The 16947-nt window shown below is 42.5% G+C and overlaps 2 protein-coding genes across 2 annotated transcripts in view; both read right to left on the bottom strand.

The window, feature by feature from the left end:
• Positions 1-1283: 1283 nt before the first annotated feature.
• On the bottom strand, positions 1284-1829 carry LOC109912508 (basic phospholipase A2-like). Its single transcript, XM_020511945.1, has one exon. The coding sequence runs from the start codon at positions 1827-1829 to the stop codon at positions 1284-1286; it is 546 nt and encodes a 181-aa protein (XP_020367534.1).
• A 7585-nt stretch (positions 1830-9414) lies between these two features.
• LOC109912509 (ras-GEF domain-containing family member 1A) overlaps positions 9415-16947 on the bottom strand; it is a 34306-nt gene continuing 26773 nt past the window's right edge. The window contains exons 13-14 of the mRNA XM_020511946.2: positions 15662-15734; positions 9415-13144 (exon numbers count right to left, since the gene is read on the bottom strand). Of these exons, the coding sequence (XP_020367535.1) occupies positions 13120-13144; positions 15662-15734 (98 nt within the window). The 3' untranslated portion in view covers positions 9415-13119. The remainder of the gene's footprint in view (positions 13145-15661; positions 15735-16947) is intronic.

Below are 16947 nucleotides of genomic sequence, written 5' to 3'. Positions count from 1 at the left end.
GACAACAAGGTGCAGGGCTGGATGAACACAGCAGGCCAAGCAGCATCGCATCTGAGTTATGCTTTCACTAACATGCACCTGGATGTGTTTGCGAGCAGCTGCTTTTGTTAAAGAGGTCTCAGCCCAGGTAAAGTAAATGATTTATTCGTGCCACCATTAAGCTTGTGTATGAACACCTTCTGTGCTAAAACTGTCTTTAAAACAATCGAAGAGACACCCAAGGAGGGGGTGCTGAGGACCAGGAGAAAAGTGGTGTCTAAAAATAACATGATATCATAAACAGATATCCACTCTTCTGTTTCTGAGGGAAAAGGTCATTCTTTTAAAATAAAACTGGTATGTAAAGCGGTAGCTCTTCAACATTAAGGCAATACAACAAACACATTGCAGCTTGCATGGTACCTAATTCATACACTACCACCTGCTAGGAGGCTAGTAAATGGATTAAACCTTCCTCCTCCTCTGCTACCTCTATTTCACATGCTGTTTTAGCAACTGGCTTTCTATACCACTGCGTTGGGTTCAGTCTATTTCTCCCATTGCAATCTTTCTCCACACGCTAATTTCAGACTGCACAGCTTATACCAGGGGCATTGCTGATGTTGCTATGTTGCCTCGCTCATCTTTCTGTTGCTATGCTACTGTCTCCACGACTACGTTGCTACGTTGCAATGTGTTGCTACATTCTTCATAGCAACTGCAGCCAACACGTGGCCAAAAGCAGGTGGAGTATAATGTAGCTGTCTTTAGAATGGGAACCTGTGGGTACTGGTTGGGGTAGCTGTGCAGTGTTTTGTTTGGAGGTAGAGAGCAGGCCCAGTGCCGGGTGTCAGTTGGCAATTTTACTGGTTTTTCCTTTTGGTTCGGAAATAGATATGTTCTTTAATTAACATGTTCAAGGATGTTATAACACAATTCCTGAGCACATGGAGCTTGAACCCAGGCATAGGGACGCTACCAATGCGCCATAAGAGCCCTCTTTGGGTTGGAAATATCAACCCCCGATTAAAGATGGACCATTCCCTGACAATGAGGAGCTGCATTGCACAGCCTGTCCCATGATGAGGGAAGGAGTTGGGGGTGGACCGAGGTGGAGTTTATTTGCCAAAATAGAGATAGTACTTGCTCTTCTCTCTCCTCCCTACCCATGTGAGTTGATTTCATTAATACTGCAGTAAATGTTAGGCAAAAACGCCCATTGATAAAGTTTAACAGGAATATAATTGTTTTTTTTCAAGAAACACAGACTCTAAGTTCCAATGGAAGCCAGTGAGGCCCCTATTCTATCTTCTGGTGTCCCCTTCCATGTCGATCTTCTCCTCTTGGGGGCATTTCCGTTTGGGCTCAGTGCAGAACTTCTGCTGGTAGTTAGAGTACTCATCTCGATAGGTGGCGATAGTCAAGCACTCCCCAAACTGCTTGTCACAGAGGCAGAGGTCACTGGAGCAGGGGTCTGAGCCATCTGGGCACTCTGCCCTGCCCATTTTGCACAGGGAGTAGTTAGGCTTGAAGTAGACGTTGGTGCCTTTAGCACAGGATGCCTGCAGGGCTTCCTCGTAGCAGCAGTCATGATTAAAACAGCAGTTGTCAAAGTCGTCCAGTGGCACCCCATCGCCCCCTTTCCCACAGTAGCACCCGTAGCCATTTACACTGTAAATGGAGAACTGATAGCGGTTCCTGTAGCACCACAGGACAAACGCAATGTCCAGTACACTCCTCCGTGAGATGTGATGACGGCGCAAGCTGACAGCCCCTACAGGCATGTCCTGGCAAAGGGCTAGATACAGCAGAAAGAGCTGGACGATCAACAGCTGCTTCACACAATCCATTGGCTGTTCAAAGTCTCTCTTACCAGGTCTCTGCCGCGGATGGGTGAGCCACCAGCCTGTTTTACCCACCTTCTAGCTCTCTGCACTCCCCAGGGCAGCCCGGCAATTCAGAAACATTCCCTTTTGGCAGTCTCTTGGCACAATTACAAAGGAACGGGAGACATGGGAACATTTCCTAAGAGGTGTTTCTTTGTTCCCCCCCCCCCCCCCCCTCCCAGTTCCTTTCATAATGGGAAAGGTGAAGAGCAGTTGAGCTGGTGTACTTACGAACTGGAAGGGGTTCTAGAACAGAATTGTTGGGGAAAGTGGGAGATCTCGAACTGACAGGCAGAAAGGCAATTGACATTGGGGTGAGAGAGAGAGAGAAACAACAGAAAGAAAGTACTGACAGAGGGGAATGTCAGATAGACTATGACAGATGACAAAAAAGCATTAGAGGAAACAGTTGGACAGGGTATGAGAGATTACACAGACAGTAGTGTTAAAGGGGACAATTAGGGAGCATGTGGGACAGAATGAAAAAAGATTGCCAGAGATTGAAGAGTTGTCTGAGGTGGTGAGAGTGAAGGAAATCAAGCTGTTACATAGAACGGTGAGAGACTGAAAGAGAGCTTTTAGGGAAGAGATGGAACTGTTAGTGTGGAGAGAGAGACAGAGCAGCAAGAAGGCAGTTTGGGAGAAAAGAAAAATACAATGGCTATGAAATGAGTGTGAAAGACAGAAAATTGAAGTGAATTGTCAGAGTATATGTGTGGATGTGTGTGTGTGAGAGAGAGAGAGACAGGAGGAGAATCAGAAGAAAAATTAAAATAGAATGTAGTTTTTATTGACAAAGGACTTGAAGGTACAAGGTTCTTGGGGGCTTGACAAGGTAGATGTAGAGAGGTTGTTTCTCCTTGTAGGAGAGTCTAGTATCAGATCATGTAATCTCAGAGCCAGAGGGTCCCCCAGTTAGGACAGAAAAGAGGAGGAACTTTCTTCTCTGAGGATAGTGAATCTATAGAATTCACAACAGCAGAGGGCTCCACAGGCTGGATCGTTAAGTATATTCGAGGCAGAGATGGGCACATTTTTAATCAGTAAATGAATCAAGGGTTATGGAGAAAAGTCAGGAAAGTAGAATTGCGCATTAAAGGATCAGCCATGATCCTTTGAAACAGACTCAAAGAGCTGAATGGCCTACTTCTGTTTCTATGTCTAACAGTCTAAGGTATTATCATAGAGGACAGGCAGAAAACTGGAGTTAAGGTCACAATCAGATCAGGTGATCTTATTGACCAGAGCAGGGTCAAGGGGCTGAATGGCCTGCTCCTATTTCTTATGTTTTTAATAGAGTTTGTTTGGGGGTAGTGACAATAGCTCTGTAAATTTCAAAGTCATTGTTGAAAAGGATTAGGATAGTGCAAAAGTGAATATCTAAATTGGGGAAGGGTCGATTTCAATATCCTTAGACAGGATCTGGCAAACAAAGATTGGAAGTAGCTACTTGAAGGTAAGTCTACATTTGGGAATTGGGACTTTTTTAAAAATTGTATAGTGAGAGTCCAGTATATTCCTCTAACAGTGAAGGGCTGGGGCAACAAGTCCAGGGAACCCTGGATGGCAAGAGATGTCAAGAGTTTGATAAAGAAAACGAAGGAAACATAACAGAATCAGAATCCCTACAGTGTGGAAACAGGCCATTTGGCCCAATGAGTCTCCACCAACTCTTCAAAGTGTACTCCATTTAGATCACCCACCCCTATCCCTGTAACTCTGCATTTCCTAAGGCTAATCCACCCAACCTACACATCCCTGGACACTATGGGCAATTTACTGTATCCAATCCACCTAACCTGCACATCTTTGGACTGTGGGATGAAACCAGAGCACTCGGAGGAAACCCATGCAGAATGTACAAACTCCACACAGACAGTTGCCTGAGGCTAGAATTGAACCTGGGTCCCTGGTGCTGTGAGGCAGCAGTGCTAACCACTGAACCACCGTGCTGCCCATATGTCAAGTACAGTGTGTTAAAAACAGGGAAGCCCTTCAAAGGCATAGAGTGTGTAGGGGTTGCTTAAAAGGGAAATTAGGAGGGCAAAGAGGGACCATGTAATAGCTAGGAAAGCCCCAAGGCTTTTTCTAAGCATATTAATAGTAAGAGGATTACAGGGAAAGTGTGGTACCCATTAGAAATCAAAGGGGCAGCTGGTGCATGGAGCTAATGGACGTGGGTGGTCTTAAATAAGCACCTCTCATCTGCATTCACAGAGGAAAAAGACATAGTAGCTGGAGAAATCAGTTGGGATGGAGAGGTTCTAGGACATGTCAAGATTAATGAGGAGGATGTATTAGATTTTAGCAGGCATAAAGGTATGTCAATCCTTAGGGCCTGATGAGGTATAACCAAGGGCTGGTGTGGAGGCAAAGGAGGAGATTGCTGGGGTCCAGGCAAATATATTTAATACTTCGCTGGCCATAGGTAAAGTACCAGGTGATTAGAGAATAGCTCTTGTTGGCCTGCACAGACATTGTGGGCCGAAAGGTCTGTTTCTGTGCTGTATGACTCTGAGGCAAAGATTCTTTGGGGAACATTTGGGGAAACAATGTAGAACAATAGTCATGACATAAGGGTGGAGTGGTCTTTACACACTCCTGATTTTCTATCAAAGCACCCTTTGATTTTAAAACAGTGAATGATGGAAATACTCAGCCTGTGCAGTTCTGGCGCAAAGTCATCAGCTTCTGATTTTAGCTCTGTTTCTCTCTTCCCTGCTGAGGCATTTCCAGCATCATTCGTATTTATTTCAGATGTGCAGCATTTAAAACAAAAATCATTCGTAGGATGAGGGCATTTCTGGCTGGGTCATCATTTATTGCCCATCCCTAATTGCCCAGAGGGCAGTTAAGAATCAACCATATTGCTGTTGGTCTGGTGTCACTTGTAGGCCAGACCAGGTAAGGAAGTAGTTAGCTTCCTTAAAGGACATCAGTGAAACAGTTGAGTTTTTCCCAGCAATCGATTCATGATCTTTCTCCCCTCCGCATTTTTAGTTTTTTTTTAATTGATTATCATAGCAGGATTTGAACCCAGGTCCCCAGAACATTCCCTGGGTTTCTCGATTAATAGTCCAGCAATAATACCATTGCCTTTGATCCTTTAATTTAATCCTACCTTCCTGTTGATATTTGCAAGACATTGCACTCGAGAGAACACCAAATCTCAGAATAGCCGGATTACATCCTGTGGCTTAACAGTGGATCAATACTTTGCAAGTTACAGGTCATCACATTTCTGCAGATGTAAAACAGTGTATCCTTCCACACCTGTCGTTAGACTTTCTTATTATAAATGCGTGAAATCCTCATTTCTGTTCCCAATATTATAGCTGTGGGCCTGAGAACCTTTGGGCAGTTCACTGCCACCAATTCTCCTTGCTGTTTTTGTCTAAACTATAGATGTCATGGGGTGGAAGAAAACAGAATGTTTTTGGCAGAAGATCAGCTGTATGAACAGTAAAAAGGCTTTTTACTTTTTGCTGAATAAGCTACTTACATTACCTCTGAGATAATGGAAGATCTATTGTGAGACATCAGCTTCTACTTAGGATAAAGTTCACACTGCTGCCGAAACATTCTCACAACTTTGATAACAAATCGAACACTGGTTCACTCCTCCCAGAAACAATACTCCATACCCTAGGAGGAAATTACTGCAGATGCTGGAATCTGTACTGAAAACAACAAATGCTGGAGATGACAATGGGTCAGATGGCAGCCATGGAGAGAGAGCAAGCTAATGTTTCGAGTCTAGATGACTCTTCATCAGAGCTGAAGTGAAGTGTGAAGGGGGCAGCATTTATGATATAATTGAGGGAGGGGAAGTCAGGTTGGTGGGGTGTAGAGGGCTGGGAAGAAAAGATGTTGATAGTTCAGATTAAGTGATTGGAAAGTGAGGGTGGGTGCAACGAATACAATTGTTTTGCCAATGTGGCCTACTCTGGAGAAACTGAAATGTAGACTGAATGATCACTTTGCAGAACACCTCCGGTCTGTACGCAAGCATGACCCCGACCTTCCCATAGCCGGTCATTTTAACACAGCGTCCTGTTCGCATGCTCATGTGTCTGTCCTTGGCATGCTGCAGTGTTCCAGTGAATCACAGCACAACCTGGAGGAACAACATCTCATCGTCACACTAGGCACTTCACAGCCTTCTGGGCTTCATATTGAGTTAAACACCTTCAAATTGTGAACCAACTCCCATTTCTTCCATTTCTTTTAGCTTTACTTGTTATGTTCTCTGTCACCATGTCCTCTCTACCCTCCCCCCACCTCCAGACTTTCAAGTCTGGCAGTTAAGCCACACCATTGTTCTGCCATTCTCACTTTCCGATCACTTAATCTGAACTATCAACATCCTTTCTCCCCCGGCATTTTACACCCCACCACCAGCACACCAACTTCCATCAACTATAGCACAAATGCTGCCCCTTCCACACTTCACTTCAGCGCTGATGAGTCATCTAGACTCCAAATGTTAGCTTGCTCTCTCTCCATGGATGCTGTCTGACCCATTGTGATCTCCAGCATTTGTTGTTTTCAGTACTTTACATCCTGATTGGCAGAGCCTATCTCGTGCAATGAGATAAGGGTTAAATAATTATGTTATAGTGAAGGTGCCCCCAAATAACAACGACCATAACATGATTGAATTTTACATTCAGATTGAGGGAGAGAGGAGCGGGTCTGAGACAACCTTTCACAATTTAACTAAGGGCAATTATGAGGGCATGAAAACAGAGCTGGCTAAATTGAATTGGCAAATTGAGTTAAAGAAAGGTCAATAGAGATGCAGTGGCAGATATTTAAGAGGATATTTCAGAATACACAGAATAGATATATTCCAATGAGTAACAAAAATTTCAAGGATGGATTCACCATCCATGATTAAATGGCAATCTTAAAAATAATATCAAATGCAAAAAAAACCCTGAAATTGTGCAAAAAACAGTTAGCAAGTTGGAAGATTGAACAGAATGCATAAAACCCACAAAGAATGGCTAAAAAATTGGGAGAAAAATTTAGAGCATGAGAGAAAACCAGCCAGAAATATAGAAGCAGATATTAAGAGTTTCTATAAATGTTTAAAGCAGAAAACAGTTAACCAAGTGACAATGGGATCACAGAAAGTCAAACTGGGGAATTACTAATGGAAAATAAGGAAATAGCAGATCAAGTGAAAAAATATTTTGTACTAGTCATCAATATAAACGGTATAAGCAACATCACAGAAGCAGCAATAAGTTGGAAAATGGAAGGGAGGGAGGAACTCAGGAAAATCACAATTACCGGAGAACTAGTAAATTATTGGAGCTGTGGGCTGACAAGTGCTCAGGTATTGATGGACTTTATCGTAGAGTTTTAAAACAATTGATTAGTGAGATAATGGATGCTTTGGTTTTAATTTTCCAGAGCTCCCTTGGCTCCTGGACATTCCCATTCGATTGTAAACTATTCAATGTAATGCCTGCCTTTCTTTGAAAAGGAAGACAGAAGTAGAAAACTAGAGAGTAGTTAGCTTAACATCTGACATAGGAAAATTGCTAGAAGCTGTTATTAAAGCTGTTAATAAAGAAGTTATAACAGGGCATTTGGATAAGACCAGGGTAATCAGACAGTGTCAACATGGCTGTGTGAAAAGGAAATCCTGTTTAACCAATCTATTGGCATTCTTTGAGAAAGTAACACATGCTGTGGAGAAATGGAAATAGTGGATGGGCTGTACTTAGATTTCCAGAAGGCATTTGATAAAGTGCCACATCAGAAGTTATTGCAGAAAAAAGAAACTCACGGTCAGGATGTATTGTATTGACATGGATAGAAAGTTAGCGAGCTAACAGGAAGCAGAGTGTGGTTTAAATGGGTCTTTTTCAGGTTAGCAAGATATAACAAGCACTCTGTCACAGAGATCGGTGCTGGGACCTTGATGGAATTGGGTGAGTCAGGTATAAAGTAAAGATGCTAAATTTGTGACGTCACAAAGTAGGAAAGTTAATTATGAAGAGGACACAAGAAGTTCCAAAAAATATACAAATGGGTTAAGTAAGTGGGCAAAGATGTGGTAAATTGGATATAATGTGGAAAAATGTGGAACTGTCCATTTTGGGTGGGAGAATTGAAAAAGAATTATCTAAGTGAAGAGAGATTGCAGACCTCTGGGATGCAGAGGGATCTGGTAGTCCTTGTGCCTGAATCACAAAAGGTTAGTAATTAGGAGAGCTAATAGAGTGGTATCATTTATGAGGGAAACTGAATACAAGAGAAGAGAGATTATTCTTCAGTCATACACATTGGTGGTGAGACTACATCTGCAGTACTGTGCATAAATCATCCAAATTGAAGAAGGATGTAGGTTCACTGGAAGCAGTTCACACAAGGTTTACTAGACTAATATCGGGTTTGGGTAGTTGCCTTATGAGGAAAGGGACAGGGAAGGTGAAATAACTCCAGAGGCTGATATCTAATCACTAAGTCATCCTTTATCTACACGTGGAGAGTCCTTGACGCTGATCCAGCTTTCTCAGAGCCAGCTCTGAGGGACCAGAACCTCTGACTCTCCTATTTATACCTGTCAGCCAGGGTTCCCTAATTGGACCAGATTAACAGCCCCAATCAGGGAACTCATATTCTATGAGGCCCACCTGGCTGACCTTGGTTTGTATCCACCGGAGGTTAGAAGAGTATGAGGTGACTTGAAACAAAAAAAGTCTCAAAGTCTTGACAGAGTAGTTATGGAAAAGATGATTCTCTTGTGGGGGGTATCTAAAATATGGGTCAGTGTTTAAAAGCAGAGTGGTACCCATTTAACACTTATAAGGCAAATTTATTTCTCTGAGGGCTGTGAGATTTTGGAACACTTCCTGAAAAGGTGGTGGAAACAGAGTCCTTGAATATTTTTAAGGCAGGAGTAGATGGATCCTTGTTAAGCAAGAGGGTGAAAGGTTAATGGGGCAGATGGAATGTGGATTAGAGGTTACGATTAGATTAGCTATGATCCTATCAAGTATTGGAGTATTTTGGAGGGGTTAATTGACAACTCCTGCCTATATTTTTGTATGTTCTTGATATTATTTGACCCTTCAGGTGCTAACTATCTTATACAATATTGCTTCCCTGTTTTAGCTCCCATTTGGCAATATCTGCATTGTCAAAATTCTCCTCGTACTTTCAATCCACATAAATACTAGATGCTACCTAAATTCAAGTTGTTCCTGTGAGCAAGACCACAGAACAAGAGCTAGTTTTTAATTAATATTTAATCCGTGCAACATTGGTGCTAATTCGTAATGCGCTAGCAAGTGGTTTTCTTCTGATGCCCCGTCTGTGTTAGTGGTGAAACAAACATTATTTTAAAAATCACATCCTTTAGCAGGGGGAGCCCCCTGTCAACATGCAGACCTTTCCAGCCTCACCCTTCCCTTTTCAAGACAAAGGCAAATCCCACTGCCAGACACCAAGCCTTTGTTTTTTGGGAACAAGCCTACACTGAGCAATTTGGAAATTTGCAATTAGGACAATCAAAGTTGAAATAGCCAGTCAGTAAGATTTTCACATAATTTATTTTCCATAGTTGTATCCTTTATAAAAACCAACAACTTAAACATTGAGAGTGGCGTACGACACATTCAGTGCTTCTAAACAGTGAACCCTTCACAGGAGAAGAAAATAAAAGGACTGCTGCTGAGTCTTTTCCTGACTGGGAAGCGATGCTTCCTGTGCAAGAAAATGAAGGGAGGTGTTCATTTTTAAGGGGAAGGGGCAAATTTATACACTTCCTTTTTAAATTGCGTTAAATTGCAGAGCAGATGCCACAGAGACCTGTGAAAGCCACCTCCACACAAAAGAGGCTGAAGTGCTGTGAGATTTGTCTCCCAATCATGATATTTGCAACCCACAGTGCATTTTCACGAAAGACTTTTTCAAATAAAGGATGCTGCCACTTACACAATGTATTAAGCAGCTGCTGTACTTAAGTTAGTGTTACCAAATCCAGTTCAACTTCTTCCAGTTTTTTTTTCCAAGGACACAATATTTCTTTAATGTTTGCATTTCTTTGCCTTAATTCGCAGCTTCAGAAAACGACTTGCGGACTTTGTGAAAACTGTACTTGTTCTCGTCTGCCTGTATTTTTTTGCCAGGGTGCTGTGGGTCAGTAAATCCAGACCAGAGCAGTGTTCTTGCAAAGCAGGAGAAGACTGTGGTTATCTTCAGCTGGGCGTATATATTTTACAAGTAGATACTTGGCGACCTTGCAGGTTGCCATACTGAAATGTGTGCTGCCGATATTGTTCGAGAGATAAAGTAAAATGAATGGTGTTGCTTCTAATGTATAAAGTCAACAACAACAGAATGGATTTTAATCTTAATGGGCTGTGGTGGTTGAGGTGGCGGGAAGGAAGAGAACTTCTGGTGTCAAATGCATAACTAAATCATAATCCTCTTATTTTTCTAAACAATCTTGTTCCTCACAACACCCTACGAATGTTTCCCTCAGGATGCTCCCAATATGACTACTTTAGAGTTGGCAGAACAGGGATCTATTAAATGAAGGTTTCCTTGGTAGCAACTTGCAGTTACAGTTAAACTCATTTTCAGAGCAGATATGCAGGGAAATGGGATTATGCCAATTCGCGCCAGTGTGAAGATGGCACAATCCCAATGGGTTCTGGGTAATGATAATATGGTATCAAGCCTTGGTGTACAGGCCAATAAGGTTTCAAGGACGGAGGTTCTAGAATAACCAGAGCTCCACCTTCTTGCTTTCTGATGACTGAGTCTGCTGTGCTTTGTCATTAAGGGATTTTTCAGGAAACAAAGTTGAGTTTTTTGGTGGCTGATGAACACCAATCACCTTGGTTAGTAACTCTCAGGATGCACTGCAGGTAGATTTGATTAACAAGGGCATCAGTAATTCTTGGGAAGGAACAGGGAGTGGGAATAAGTTAGGAATGAGGATGTTATGGTCATCTGGATGGCAGAACCTATTGGTGGTTGGGGAGGAGGTAGCTGATGGGCCTGCTCCTATTTTCTTATGTCTGTGTGTACATTCGTGGGGCACTTTCTGAATCACCAAGTGTCCAATCCTCTGTGCCTTCGAGCAGACCTTCACAGATTGCTCAGAGTGGATTCTGATCCCTCTCAAGGTTATAGTTAGCCTTAATTGGAGTAACTGCTACAGGGAGCTCACCGTGAAATCCATCCAATTACCAATGGCACAGATAGAAATGTATCCCAGTACCTAAGGCATTGTAAGGTGCTAACATTATCTTGTTAGTGTTATCCCATGTTTGGATAAAATCATCTGTTGTCTGTATAAAGGGACACACATTGATGGATTCGGCAGACTGTAGCCAATTTTACCCAAATCCTTACTACACCATCCAGCTGCAAAGTTCAAGTTGCCAGTTAAGCTCCATGTGAAGTGTTCTTAACACTGTGCCAGAATACATCATTTTGGATTTATTTTTGTCATCTTCATTCCCAGGTTGTTTCTTTGTTTTTTTTCCTTTGTTCATTCATGGAATGAGGGGTGTCACTGGCAAGGCAACATTTATTGCCCATCCCTAATTGCCCAGAGGGTAACGGAGTCAACCACATTGCTGTGGGTCTGGAGTCAAATGTAGGCCAGACCAGGTAAGGATGGCAGTTTCCTTCCTTAAAGGACATTAGTGAGCCAGATGGGGTTTTTCCCCAACGATCAACATTGGATTCACAATCATCATTAGATTCTTAATTCCAGATAGTTATTGGATTATAAATTCCACCATCTGCTATGGCAGGATTTGAACCCAGGTCCCCAGAAAGTTATCTGGGTCTCTGGCTTAATGATCCAGTGATAATACCACTAGGCCATTGCCTCCCCTTTGTAATTGACTAAACCTTATTTATGGAGTCAGTCTCCTTCAGCCTACTCTTGATCGTTGAGGATTAAGCTGGTTGGTCCCTCATACACTTGCATCTTCTCCATCTGAGACACAGACTTCTGTACAATATTCCTGAAGTTATCTATTGACAATCCTACACTGTTCCTTTACTCTGTGAGTGGGGAAAAGGGTGATCTATGATATATTGCAACTAATTTTCTTTTAAAGAAAGTCTCTACCCAGTGATGGATTAGAAAATTTAAACAGTGAGCCGAAACCTTTAAGACTTGCTGTCTTGTAAAAAGTGACATTTCAAATCTGAAACAGTTTTCTTACAAAGTTTAATTAGTTGTTTTAAAAAGTTGTGAGATTGGATTGAGTTGGAACAGCATCAACATGCACACACTGCAGTAAGACAGGGCAATGCTGGCTCCTGCAGCCCTAGGGACCATCCATTCCATTGGGCTACAGACTGGAATGTGAAACAATGACTGCATTGTGTCCTTCATTCAAGTGTATGAGTATCTAAAGTGGAGCCTGTTCCCTGCACAAAAGAAACAGTTCTTCAGTCCTATAGAGCAGCGAAAATGTGAGTTATAAAGCACAACACAAAACAATCTGCACACTTCTTTAGCGCAGAAGACAAGGGCAGCTTCAATCCCGTGCATCACATTGTGGTCATTCTGTAAACCAGTGTAAAACCATCAGTAAACATTCCGTGCTGGATAAAGATCCCTTTTGCCTCATAGCATGGTCTCAAGACCAAGCCTGTCTAAACTCTGCCAATTTGTCCCCTTCCCTTGCCTCCATCAAATGTCCCCTCCCCCCATTCCAACATCACCCAGTCCATAAAACAGTAAAATTATGGTGCAACATATAGTTCCTTCAATTCTGTTTATACCCGTAACTAACTCTCTCTCTCACAGAAGCAGCAAGTTATCACAAAACAAAGAATGAATTGACAGTAGTAGGAATTTCTCACAGGCTGCCATTGTCCTATGTATTTTCTACCGGTATCCATGGAAATAGCAGCCGGGGATTTCCCATGATGCTTTTCTTCAGTTTAGGGTCCTGCCCCATGGCAAAAGTCAATCTCCTGCCTTCTCTTTGTCTTCCATTTATTTTACAAGTCAAAGCACAAAGTCTGCTGTAAAAGGCGTTTAACATACATATCCCAACCAGCAGGACCAAAGCCCCATCAATTGGCCTTTCTCTCTTTCTCTCTGTACAGTCATGACCAGAGTCTGAATCAAGACCAAAATTTACATATTTTAAAGCAACATTGACCGTGCCAAGTCTCTTTTTTTTATCCATCCAACTGGAGCTAAAATCTGTCGCAGTGCAAATGGTTTGAAGTGTCTAATATGTACAACGTGGTTCCTTCATGCCCTGTTCAACAGAGTTGCCCTGCCAAGAAAAAGAGAAAGGGAAAATGAATATGTCAAAACCTAAGGAGTTAATCATTTAACATGACCCTGGAGTGCTGGTCTATTTCTAGCAGTGACAGCAAACTCAACTCCTAAGGTTTAAGCCCCCACTCCAAGATTCAGTGCATAAATTCAACTGAGGTCATGTCTTCCTGTTCAGGTCTGTCTTTAAATATGGCATGGTACTGTTCAAATTAGCACAGGAAATTTTTAGAAATTAGGATCCCTACTGTGTGGAAGCAGGCCATTCAGCCTATCACCAACCCTCTGAAGAGCGACCCATCCCCTATCCACATAACCACTTACCCAACCTATACATTCCTGGACTATCGGCAGTTTCCCATGGCTAATCTACCTAACCCACACATCTCTAGAATGTGGGAGGAAACGGGAGCACCCCCACGCAGACAATGTTCAAACTCCACGCAAACAGGCACCCGAGGGTGGAATCGAACCCAGGTCCCTGGCGCTGTGAGGCAGCAGTGCTAACCACTGAGCCATCATGCTGCCTCAGATTATACATTAATGTTTATTCTCATAGTTTTGAAACTGAGTGATTGGCTTAAAAATGTCTATTCTCTAACTACCCTTGATGATGATGAGGTTCTTCGTCTTTTAACTACTAGCAATATTCAGATTATAAGATGAGGAAAAATCTGCAAACTGTACATATTCAAATAAATGAAGAAACTCGGCAGGCCTGGCAGCATCTGTGGAGAGGAAACAGTTAAAATTTTGAGTCCCTTCTTCAAAAGGGTCATTGGACTCCAAATGTTAACTTTAGTTTTTCTTCACATATGTTGCCAGACCTGCCGAATTTCTTCAACAATTTTGTTTTTGTTTGTCTCCAGCATCTGAAGTTCTTTGATGTCTGCAATTTGGATCTAATCCATATTAAATTGTGTATATAACCTGGTTCTCATGGTTTTGGAACTAAACAATGTTGTAATAAATCCAATGGCTAAAGCTGCTGTGTAAAATGTTGAGCTGAGCACGATAGCTATGGGAGTGAAGGAATGTAGTCTGTCAGGGGCCAGTAAATTTAATCCCTGTTTGGTGCAGTAGAGATGTTCCTGAAGGAGAGAGGTTGGGTGGCTTCCAGTGAATTCTCTTGCTGTTCAACTTGTCATTCATAACTTCCTGCACAGTCACTGCAGTTTGCAATGAGTTGTAGTATTTTTTCCAGGGTGTATTGAGACCTTCAGTGGCTGTACCATTCTTTCTATTTCCCCTCCTCACCTCCTTTAGCAACATCCTCAATATGTGACACTAACAGTGAGTTACTTTGGAGTGCAGCAACTGTTATATTAAGCAAAGTCATGGTTATTTTACAGGAAGGTCCTGATACAACAGAACTGGATGACCAGTTAAGCATTTCTTCCAAAGGAATGGTGCAAAGAGGCAACAGAGACTGCAGAATATCCCAAAGAGTTTTTTTATAAATAATGCTGTACTTTTGGAGGTGTAGACACTGCTGTAGTGGAGGAAATGTGGCAGCCACATTTTGCACAGCAAGCTCCCACTGGCAGCAATGTGGTAATGTTCAAGTCATCTGTTCATTTTTGTGGTACCAATTGAGGATTAAATATTTGCCAAGGAAAACTCTTTGAAGTAGGTGCCATCAGATCTTCTACATCCATCTGGAGAGAGCAGGTAGGGCTTTGGTTTACTGTCTCAACCAAAAGCCTGGTTTTCATTCTTTATTCACCAATGTATGTTTGTTTAAGTCCTGAAGTGGGATGTGAATCCACACCCTTCTACTTCGGAGGCAAGACTAGTACCACAGATGACACAGCCAAAATGGATCTACATGAGATGGTTTATGTTTGGAGCGCTAGTCTTTAAAACTCCTCCGAAAAAAAAGGAACCATTTGACAGAAATTGACGTGTAATACAAGGAAAAAATTACAAGCATGCACACACAAGGTCTTGCCTGAAGCTAAACAAGCAAGAATCAACTAGAATTATGTGGAAATTTGTGCCTCTCATCCTCATAGGCATGGGGGAAGACTATTCGGCCCATGTGAATGCACCCAGGCAGAAACAAAGGTGGCCACTTGTCTAATAATGGAAGTTAAGTGAAAGAGAGTGTGTGGTAAATCTTTTTCTCCTGCTCTATCTTCCTTCGAAGAGGGTCAGAACCCTGGATTACTGAGGAAATGCACTCTCAATATCCAAATCGGACAAAAGCTCCATTTGAGAATCAGTCCGGCTGTTGTTCAAACCTTTACCTGTGTCAATTTATTCTTACAATTGAAAACAGAGTCCCCTTGCCGAAGTTTTGTCAAATTAAATTAATGAATTAAATTGCACTGAATCCTGGAATGGGGCTTAAACCCTTACTGTTCTCTCCCAGGGGTGCGATTGCTACCACTGAGCTAAGAGAACATTTGCGTATTCTTAGATCTTAAAATATGGACCCGTTTGCGCACAATTTGATGCCAATTTAGCCACAGTGTGCTCAAAGGATAGGAAACAGAAGTGAGGGGACTGGTACCTGAGTGACTTCCAACTGTCCTTCTCCATGTGATTCTCTGGCCCCTCGCTCTCAAATGAAGCCAAGTAAAGTGCTGGAAAAGAGAGAAAATTTTAGAGGTAAACCTTTTATACCACATCACTCCAAATCTGAGACAGATGCGTGTTACCTAAAGAACTTCTTGGTTTGATAATTCTGCTGCTTATTATTGCTGGGAATGGACAATCAGTAGTGAATTTTAACCCAACTCATTGGACAGCAGATGCCTAGGAAAGGGCACTCCAATGGATACATTTCTTGAATACAGCACAGTATAAAACCAGTGTTCCACCCCATCCAGTTTTCAAGAGTCATACCAGGCTCAAAACGTTCACTCTGTTTCTCTCCCTCCACCGACCTGCTGAGTTTCTCTAGCATTCTCAGTGTTTATTACAGTTTCATCATAGACAGGTTGGGCTTAAGTCACTCCCATAGTGCCAGCATCAAGCACTTTCAGGCTAGCTAGATCCATAATGATTTCAATTACAGTCTCTCTCAAATGTATCTCAATCCACCTTGTTTAAGACAGATGAGGAGAAATTTCTTCACTCGATGGAATTGGAATTCTCTACTGCACTGGGCTGTGGATGCTCAATTGTTGAGTATATTGATGTCAAAGATCAACAACAGATCAATCTCTGGCAGTTAGCAGGCCCTTTCTGGCTCTGCTGCAGACTCACAGGTTGCACTGCACGACAGCATTAAGCAGGAAGACATACAGGAAAGATGATAAAAAGTGTATACACCACGGTGGTTAGAACTTTCAAGTGGAACGTCTGTGTTAAAGCCTCTCCTGAACAGAAACTTTGTGGTAGATTTTATTTTTAACTTCATCATCACACCTGTCTCCTTTCCCATGTCCATGTTCTTGCTCCCACTCCCTGTTTGCGCGCACACACCCACTCCAGCTCACACGCTCGCTCTCTTTACCCACTTCATCCTTCCACACCTCTTCCTCACAACCCCCTGCCCTCCTTCCTGTCACATGCTCTCTCTCATCCTCTCAGTCTCCGCTCTTCCCTCATGCTCTCTCTACCTCAACTGCCCCTCCACAGCACTGGGATTCTATCCCATCAGCAAGAGCTGGGAGAAACCAACCTGCACCGAACCTGACAGGTCCGAAGAGGTCAAACTGGGACTCAAAATGTTAACCCGGTTTCCCTCTCCACAGATGCTCCAGGACACAGATCTCTAGTATCTTGCTTTTAATGTAGAAGTTGATGTTCACTTTTACTCAAAGCACTGTCTTCTGTTGCTGTGGCCGATTT

This window comes from Rhincodon typus, chromosome 34, assembly GCF_021869965.1.
Source record: "Rhincodon typus isolate 14 chromosome 34, sRhiTyp1.1, whole genome shotgun sequence".
Taxonomy (NCBI): domain Eukaryota; kingdom Metazoa; phylum Chordata; class Chondrichthyes; order Orectolobiformes; family Rhincodontidae; genus Rhincodon; species Rhincodon typus.
This window is presented reverse-complemented; position numbering and strand designations above follow the sequence as displayed.

Bases quoted from the DNA above. Each gene is read 5' to 3' on its own strand.
- LOC109912508 (XM_020511945.1), bottom strand. From the start codon at position 1,829: ATGGATTGTGTGAAGCAGCTGTTGATCGTCCAGCTCTTTCTGCTGTAT.